The sequence below is a fragment of the Sander lucioperca genome, chromosome 2 (genome assembly GCF_008315115.2).
Source record: "Sander lucioperca isolate FBNREF2018 chromosome 2, SLUC_FBN_1.2, whole genome shotgun sequence".
In the NCBI taxonomy this organism is placed as follows: Eukaryota; Metazoa; Chordata; class Actinopteri; order Perciformes; family Percidae; genus Sander; species Sander lucioperca.
In genome coordinates, this window is record NC_050174.1 from 47,417,064 (window position 1) to 47,427,050 (window position 9,987).

At 39.8% G+C, this 9,987-nt stretch overlaps 1 protein-coding gene across 3 annotated transcripts in view; it reads right to left on the minus strand.

The window, feature by feature from the left end:
- The window catches only part of ogdha (oxoglutarate dehydrogenase a), a 38,119-nt gene extending 29,033 nt beyond the window's left edge, over positions 1 to 9,086 (minus strand). For all 3 annotated transcript variants that reach the window (XM_031308916.2, XM_031308915.2, XM_031308917.2), the window contains exons 1-2: positions 8,944 to 9,086; positions 4,923 to 5,313 (exon numbers count right to left, since the gene is read on the minus strand). In XM_031308916.2, the coding sequence (XP_031164776.1) occupies positions 4,923 to 5,162 (240 nt within the window). In that variant the 5' untranslated portion in view covers positions 5,163 to 5,313; positions 8,944 to 9,086. The remainder of the gene's footprint in view (positions 1 to 4,922; positions 5,314 to 8,943) is intronic.
- Between the last annotated feature and the right edge of the window lie 901 nt (positions 9,087 to 9,987).

The following is a 9,987-nucleotide window of genomic DNA, read 5'->3' on the forward strand; positions in this document are numbered from 1 at the left end:
GGCACCAAGCAGAAGTCCTGGAGAGTAATCACAAAGTTGTTTTAATCAGTTTGTCTTCACCCTCTCCCTGACAGACTAAAGCAATGTATCACAAGAGGGTATGATTTAACGTCATTATTGGCACGAAAGTGATGCGGCAAGCCCCTCGGGCTGTACGCATCACCCTGCAACTTTCTTGACTTGCAAAATTATCTTTCAAATTGACAAACATCACGTGTAGTAATCCATGGCTCAATTCAAAAGGGATCAAAAAAGTATTTGTCTCTCCCCGTTCCCTACCGTACATATCTTTTCCGAAATAAGTTCCTATGCTGGTCCACCAGAAGGGGAAGGGCTTTGTCTCTCTATTTATTCATTTAGACAAACAGGAAGTGACTTGTTCATGCACCACTCTGCTCGGTTTGACCTTCTCTACGCAACTCATGTCTCTACATACAGTCTGTACATAAATCCCTTCAATCTGCAAAAAGACTCCTGTTTTAAGCCGTAAAGTGTCTCTGAAAAACCCTGCACTTAGGAGAATATAAAGAATCACGAGATGGGACATGAACTTTCCTACTGATTCTGATCTGTAATAACTGGACGTACTGTATCTACATGTATGTGTCCAAACAGAGAATGAATCTAAATACAGACGGTCAGTGAACAGGTTCAGACAGACCAGTGAGTTTCTGATTTAAGATTGCAGTTAATGCAGACTCATCACTTCCTGCAGCTGCTCGTGTGTCACACTGTCAAAGAACAGTTGAGGTGCTTTCAGCCCTGAGACTACAGCTGGATAAAAATAACTTTCCCAATGAATCACTATTTTCTGCTGAATGATCCGATATGGATAGATCTTTGCATCTGTGCCTTTTTTCACTGAAATTGTGTAAATCTGTGCTGCCACCTGCAGTTTTAGTTATAAATCATGCAGTCAGGGCTGTACGACATCTACACTGTGGGGAAGGAGTGGTATGAATGATAATGACAACCCTGCAAGTGGTGCAGCTCTTAAATTATTTCTGCTCATTTGATTTTACATCTAGGCCTACATTTGTTTTTTCATGTTATAGATTTGATGCATATTTATGCAAGTGATACATTTTGTATTTTTTTGACTCCATCCCTCAGCCCTATAACATTTTAAGATAGTTTTAGGGCTTTTTCCTTTATTAGAGCAGCTAAAGAGAGACAGGAGGCCTCGGGTTGGATTCAAACCTAGGTCGCTGTCAAGGACTGAGCCGACATGAGGCGCACGCTCTACCGTGTGAGCTGGAGGTTGTCTCAGCCATACAATTTTAAAACACAGGAAATATGTTTACAATTTAGCCTAACTTAAGCAATTCTACATTAAAAAGAAAAAAAGCCTGTGATGCTTATTTGTGGAATGAGAAGAAATGTAAGGTCCCAGCCAGGGTAAATTCTGACAAGTGCTTTTATGCAATAATGTAATTTATCTGTAACTGAATCATCAAGAATCAAATAGAAACAGGACTTTCGGAATCAAGATCAGAGATCAGAGCCAACATCAGCGGTCAGCAGCCCTAATAATAACTTTAACAGCTACAGACTGCTGCTGTCCACCTACTGTCATCTCATCGTCTAACTAAATAGAGCTTACAGGCAATGGTCAGCAATATGACATTATGGTGCATTAGCTCCTGCAGCGTTTTCCCCTGTGTGGTTTCTGCTGCTATGGTAACGTATTTAACATCGTGGGCAAGTTGAAAAAGTATGGCAAGCACTCAATTATGTCTGCCATCACGTTTAAATGGAAACAATAGCAGCAGCGGCGGTGATACATGCTCGCTTTTTGAATGAAAGGATGTGTTTTTGTTGCCTCTAAAGTCTCCACGCAGAATCTTAACACAGTGATGTTTAAGGACAATACCTGATATTACAAAGTAATTTCGGTCAAGTTGATCATACTCTGACATTTTCATATAATTATATTCCTGTTGCTATAACATTATTACTATGATGTACAGTAAGGGTCAGTGTCAGGTTCAGTCCTGCTGTGGAGCTTCCAGCTAGTTTGCTAAGCTGATAACAGCAGGGTACAGTGATCTTTACATAACAACTGTGATATGTAATATGACGCATGTGCACACGCACGCACGCACACGACAGCCATAGGTTTCACTATGACCTCCACGTTCACTTCCACAATTAGAAACCACATATTATCAGAAATATTGAACTAATTTTACTCACATCTGTGGCAGAAAAATATGCAAACATAACATTAATTATTTAACAGTCCAGTTGAATAATGGTAATAATTGAATCTCTAATTGCTTTTTAATCTCAGGATGAAGAGGGTTCACCAAACTGCAGCTACCAGATTACCTTTTATATCAAAATGTTACTGTTTGTTTGGAAGGCTAAGTCCAAACATTTTGATTGAACAACATAAAAAGGGGGATTATGCTGATCTTTGGTTTTGTTAAATTCAATTAAGATACTTTTTCCTAAACTCTTCTTTAAATCACACAATTTGCAGGTTTTGCAGTAGAACTCAGGGCTCTTCCCTAATTTCTTTCCCATCATCCTCCAGGAACTGTCCCAAAATGAACATTGACCGTCCAGATTTAAAAAAATCTTTGTTTTTATACATATCATTAGTTAAAAATCATTCAAAGTGACCTTTAATATAAATAAAGGATCTACAAATGATTAGATGATCAATCAACTTTATTTAAATTCATCTGAAAAGATTAGAGACTGGAGGTGAATCAGTCAGATAAAGTTGCAAATGCGTTTTAGATGAAGTCTGTGATGGAAGGCCAATAGACCTATAAAGTCCTAGACACCTGTTTCTATAATGGTTCTAACAATGGCAGACTGGTCACAGACCAATACATCTTATTAATTTATTTTTTTCTTTTTGTATTCTTTAATAGTAAAGCATCATGTATATTACTCTTCCATGTGCATTTTATTTGCCATTCTTAGCACACAATTTGTATTTTGTCCAGTAAACTGGGACTATAATTTGGGAGGATTGTACAACTATAAAAACCTGTCCTAATTGGACAATCCTACCAAATTATAGTCTTAGTTCACTGGACCAGTAACTATACAGTGTAGACTACTGTACATTCATGAAACAACAGGGAGAGGACACCTCAATGGTTTCGACCTTATATTTAGCTGGTGGGAAATAACTGATGAATACTCTTTTACAGTCATGTTTACAGTGTGCAGTGAGTTTATTACTTAATTATATTCATAGTTTCTAGATTTTAGAGTCCTATTTCTTCAGTGTCTTACTTTTCTATGTCCATATATACGAGGAAGCAAAGCATATATGTGAAGAAGCGAACTCGGCTGCTATAATAAAACAGCGAGAAATTGCGTGGCAGACAATAGCGAACGGACGGACTGAAAATATATACATTTATGAACCACTGCTCTTAACTGAAACCATTCTGCTCACCTTTAAGGCAACATATACAACTGTTAGTGTGCAAATGATTAGTAGCAAGAAGGTAAAGTCTGCGGGGGGAGACATCCATAACCTCCTACTCCAAAGGGAGACATATTGGATCTACACTCTACGTACGCTACAACCAGGAGGACTAAATGAGGCCTTTGAGATTGTACTTTTCCTTTAAGTACTAACACGCTTTTGATCCTGGCATGGTATTTATATTGATATTAATGATATTTGTATTGAACAATGTCTTTCGATTTTGAGTTATAAGAGGTACACTCACTCGTAATCTGCCAACAGAGACATAAGAAATAAGTATAATGCCAATACAGTGCGCATTCATTCACACACACACTGCGTTGGTCGTCACTTGTCAGACAGTCCGGTAAAAACGTAGGTCTTTCCGTTTGTTTTGAATGCCTGCGGCAAAAAGTTTAAGTCAAATCAACCTTGGGAGAAAGGCGACCCAACGTCAACCTGCCGTGGACAATCAAATGTTGCTGTTAAAAAGCACCGAAGCTCAAAAATGGTATTCGGTACAGCTATTATTCACCTAGTTTGAGGTGAGGGTTGTTGAGAACAGTCATGTCCTCCAGTGTGTTTTAAGACTGGCCTCCCCTGCCTTTACTTTGGAAAGCTCTGTTATGTGACTGAGCTTCAAGCGGCTATTATTAGTCTGGCTGTCCTTTAAGACTCTTTAAAATGTGTATGTGCCTGAAGACACCATCAGCTTCATTCATTCCCACAGGGGGCGCTACCTCTCACCATCCGTACTGGTAGGCAGTTTAAAATATACCTTGGGAAAAAAATAATTGGATTTTTCCTTTTAAATACCTGATACTGATAAGAAAATAGTTCCTACATGAAACTGCTCACAACCAGGTCTGTGAATTGAGCTGAACTTAAGTAACCGGGTCATGGCTTCTGGAAAGAGACATTGCTGTTAAGTTTTATAAATGCAGTTTTGGCGCTATGAGCACCACAAGCCGAGAGCCATCTAGTTCCATTATACTGCAGAGATGGCAGACATCTATACGGCCGATATCTCTGACACTGAGCAACTACTAAATAGCACTACAAGTAAGCGAAAAAATTATGTATTTTGGGGTTAACTGTCCTTTTAAGATTTCTGGTAATGTGTCTCTTGTTAACAGGTACTTGTGCTTGTCTCTTGTACATGTTTGTACCGCCTGACTTAATTTTTGAGTTAAATACAATGTAACATATTTTAATAATTAGAAGAAAGAAAGACTTATTGAAAAAATATAATTTAACACAAAGTTGTTGGTAATCCTGAGTTCTAGGATTTAATCTAATGTGAATCATTAAAACATTTGTATATATTCTTCAAATAATTACTGAAAGGTTTAATCAGCTAACTTTTGATCATCATAGTTATGTTTTATATTTATTTTAGAGGTGCCTTTGTAACCTGTAAACCCTAATGACAGATCTTGGTATGTAGTCCCCCTCCAGACCAGCAGCGGGCTCTACTGCTCCTTACCTTGTGAACACTCTTGGGGTTCTCCAGCCAGGCAAAGTACATCTCCTCCACGTAGTTGGAGCTCGTCCCGTTCAGGAACGGCTCCGAGGCCACAGGTGCCGTGTAGCACCTGATTGGCTGAAACGTCCTTGTGCCACCCGTGGAGGTGATTGTTATTGGCCGCTGCGGGCCGACAGTCTGAGCTGCCTGTGAGGCAGTGAGCGGGCGCAATCGCGCCGCACAAGTCCTTAAACGATGCATCAGCAGTCCTTAATATGTGGTGGTCAGGCCGACGGGCCAGACGTCCTCAACCTCAAAACAACAACGGGATAAAAAAAAACTCACTCCACCGAGGTTAGTCCCAGGACAGAGAGGGATAAATGACTTGCTTCCACTGCCCACTGTTTGTCCACTGAGAGAGAGACACACACACACACACACTGTATTAGAAAGAGAGAGAGTTTTGTTCACATTTCAAACACCACTAACAGGAACAGGAAACTAAACAAGCTCATCACCAACATGAATTTTTCACTGTTCTTGTTTTATATGTTTAACTTAAGAGAAACATTTGCAGTTATCTCAAACTGTAGGACTTCACTATCATTACTGTTCATAGACAAGTGTTAAGAACAGACTGGTGTAACAGCAGAGGGGTTTACAGTGTGAACGCCCCGCAACAAGAGGCTAAAAAAAAGTGTTTGAGAAATAAAGAAAAAGGGCAGAGGGGTGTTATCAACAGAAGGAAATAAATGCATAGTGCATAGAGTGAAGTGACACTTAAAATGTTATACCTTAAAGGGTAACTTGGTATTTTTCAACCTGGATCCTATTTTCCTACGTTTCTGTGTGTAAGTAACTGATGGGAACAACAATCTTTGAAATTAGTCCAGTATTTAGTGAGAACGCTGTGACCAGGTTAGCAATGTAATCCTATAGGGCAAATGTGCATCATCAATTTTTGTCTACTAAAAGTGCTGTTTTTACACACTGATAGGCTCAGGTTGTTATACGTGTCTGACAACATTATGGAAAGAAACCCTACAGAGAAAGACCTTTTCTTTAAAGAGAATACTCTTTGTTTAACCAAAAATAGCTACGAGATCGCTATCGCTAAACCTTTAAATTAACAATACATTTTCAGAGTGCATAGAGCCAACGTATTTTCACATGTAAATCAGTAAATGATGTGTTTATTTCAACCAAACCAGAGTGGTGATTGTTGGAAAGACGAACCAAAATGACTTTTTAATCTGTTGACTTTGGATAAATTATATTTTACAATGATACAATTACTGTTTATTTACATGGAGTCTGGTGGGTTTAGGGATAGCAATTTCGCCGTTTTTCATGCTTAAAAAAGGGATCTTACTCTTTACCAGAAAGGTCGACCTCTGTCGGAATCCTTTCCATAATGTTGTCAGACAGACAATAATAATCTGAGCCTGTCAGTGGCAAAACAAGCACTTTTGTGGACGTAAATTGAAGGTGCACAATTGCCCAATAACTTAAATTGTAGCTTGTTTCGCCGACTGCAGCGATCTTGCTTAATACTGGACCAATGTCAAAGATTGTTGTTCCCATCAGACACAAAAACAAAGAAAACTAAAACATGGGATCCTGACACTAAGCTAACGTTATGTCTGACGTTAGGTTTGCAGCAAACATTTTGTTACCAAGTCAAATATCCAAATGTCAGTTTTAGGCTAACTATATGTCTGTAAGTTAAGCTAAAGGCAGCTACACACAGAGCCGACCGTTGGCAGAAAAGGCAGTTGGACTGATCAGTCTCCCCGAGTTGGTCAAAAAAGTGCCTCAGAACACACCAAAGCGACGAGACGTAATACGTCTCCATAACAGCAGACGGCACTAATCTGTATCGTCGCCCAAAAAAAGGAAAACTGGCAGCTGATTGGACGAACGCGTCACCTGGGTCTGGCTGCTGCTTCTGGATTTTGGATTTTTCAACCGGCCATTAATGGCAACTCATTCAGAACACGATCTCATACTGTACTAAAATATTTCACCGAAACGTGTTTCTGAAAACATTTTAAGCAAGAAATAGGCCATGCAGTTGCTGAATCCGTCTTCATTTCAGATCAACGAAGGTCAGTTTAAAAGATTTTCGTCAGATTTTGAGAGGCTTAGTCATGGTCATCCCGCTCGCCATTTCCGGGTGAGTCCCAACAGCCCTGTCTCCGACTGAGCATGTCAGGTCAGCCAAAATGAAGGCCGATAGCTCCTCCAACAGATGACACCACGGAACACACCGAACAGACTCGAGTCACTGACCTCGCCAGACTGTCCAACGGCCGATTATCGGGTGTAACTGTAAGGTGTAACTGCCTTAACACACGTAACATCAGACATATCATTAGCTTAGTATCAGGATCCCACAGTCTTTCCAATCTCCCTGCTGATTCCTCACGTCTGTGTCCACTTTTGTCTTCATAAAAGCTCAGTTTTTCGGTTCGGCAGCTTAAACAAAACTTAAGTTATGGGTTCTTCACATTGTTTGTAGTGAATATCACCACACAGAGCAGCTTTTAGGCATTTTTCTGTTTTGGCTAGCAGACAGAATTGACGAGGAGGAAATCTTGTTCTTGCTTTTACATGTTTGCATGCCCACGATAGCTACCCCGCAAAGCTTGCTTTCCTTCAGCGTTCAGGGGGGTGACTTCTGTATTTTAATTTGTCAGGTTTTTTTTCAATACAGCTTGCCTTCAATATCAAGTATTGTTTTGGCATTGATACCATAACTCACACTAGCACCAGGATCGAAAATGTTCAAACAATACGCAGTCCTACTGGAATTAAGAGTTTGCCACTCATAACCCTTGTTTGTCCCAGTAATGGATTTGGCGTGGATACCATCACAAAGTAATGCTTGTGACCTGAGTGTGATATACTTTTTATATACACATTTATGGGCGTCACGGGGGCTCAGTGGTTAGCGCTGTTGCCTGTAAGAAGTCAGACCGGATTGTGCATACATGTATGGGATAATAAAAATATTTAAACTTAACACACACCTGAGGTAATATTAAGAATACCAGTGTTTCCCTGCGGCCTGAGAACCTGTCAAATTATTCCGTTTCAAGTGTACTGCCAGCTTCCTGATCTACATTCCACACACAGCCAGAGGCAGTAAAAGTTCATAAAAACCTTCAGATGACTTTATTCCCAAAAACAGAAATGTAACTTTAGTTATTTCCAGTCTGTCAGAGCTGAACAACCTCCGCTCCGTGTTCATGTGTTCCCCCAGTTGGAGTTTCCCCGTCTGTGTTTTGACCTTGTTGGGTCTCCACTCCCTGCCTTCATTCTCCTTCCCTCACCCAGGCCTGGACGCGCCCACCACCTGCCTACCCAGCCTCTTCATTGGCTGTCTGAGATAACACCCGCCCAAAATAGGACTCCAAAGGTTTAACTATTTGCTACACCAGCTGTCGGTCACTTTGTCCTTCCACGAGTCATGAGTTCCCGAAAATTACTGTTTTATCAAAACATTGTAAAATGATCTCCTCTGAATGTAGCTAAACCATACAGACTGGAAGCTAAAGAGAGCTGGTTAACAACGTTAATCTGCACAAATTGGCTACATGATTAGCTTCAGAGCTAACGTGTTAGGTTATGTAATTAGCCGGTTAGCTTCTACTTTCTCTATTAATTGCCAATAGCACGTTTGGCTAGCGGCTAGAGTAGTGATAATGGAGAAAGCGGTTAGAAAGCGAACTTCAAGGTTAATATTATCCTTTTTTCTTCTATTGTGTGAACCATAACATTCACCAGCACCGACAGTTTCAGCGAGTATTTTGACAGATGATCTAACGTCCACGGTAACGTTAGTATCCCTAATGTGTGTGTGTGTGTTAGCTAGCACGCAGCTAACATGCTAACAGGTTTTGTCTTTCTCAGAATCCTCAGGACGAATTTTAGTTTTCTGTAAACTGAACCCGGGACCCGTGTGTGTTTAAAGACCAGATCAGATAATCGTTCTGGCAAGTCCCACACCACCTTAAGGTCTTAAATCTCGGTTACTGACCTCAAGAAACGAGTTTCAGTGGCTACCCTCTCGTTCGGTATCCCGGATGCCCTTCGCCTCAGTCTCGGCCTCTTCCGGTGAAATGATGACAGCTCGATGCGCGGACCATGGAAGCTACGCCCGTGTGGAGGTGACGTAACGTGACGCAGCGCAATCGTCCCGACGCAGGGGGCGGACGTGTCTCACGATTTACTTCAATAATACTAATAAATAAATAAAAATTCAATAGTTTAATTACTATTTTATATATATATATATATATATATATATATATATATATATATAATGTAATAGTATAATAAAATATGAAAAAACTAAAAACATGAATTAAAATGTTACCAAATCAACACAACTATTTTCTGTTTTAATCAAGTTTATTAAATTATCACATGAAGCTGCAGGATGTCCTGTTTATTGCCCCAGGATGAATTTATCCCAGCAAACAGCACTTTAAAGCGCAGCACAGGTTTGGGGCTCTATGGTTCTGCTCCATGGCTGTTGCTATAGTAACCTTAAACTTGTCAAACTGTACAATAAACCATGACAAAAACAAAAAGGTCCAGAGTAGAGCATCGTCGTTTTCAACTCCAACGGGCTAGAGATAAAAGTTTAACATCATTGACTGTTTTGAACATAAAAATCAATCACAGGTTTCCTTGCGACACAGCAATATTTAATAATGAAATAAAACGTATTACCACAGATAACATGTTGACATTTGCAAAGAGAAAAAGACAAACAAAATCCTATATAAAATCATTTATTATAATAGAAAAACGTGACGAGATTCTCTGCCATGGTGATATCAGTGTTTACTGGGAGATGATACCTGCCAATCAGTCATACTGTCCCCCTTTTTAGTACAAGCATTTCGTGAGAAAAAAATGGGTGAGTCTTCCACAAATTGCAACAGAAAATCAGACAAACATGTATTACTCATAAAAGTCTGCTCTATAACATATAAAAAGTCCTAAGAGATCAAATGGTGGAAAGTATGGAAAAATACTGAAATCGGTATAACAGATATATCACCATGAAACTCCC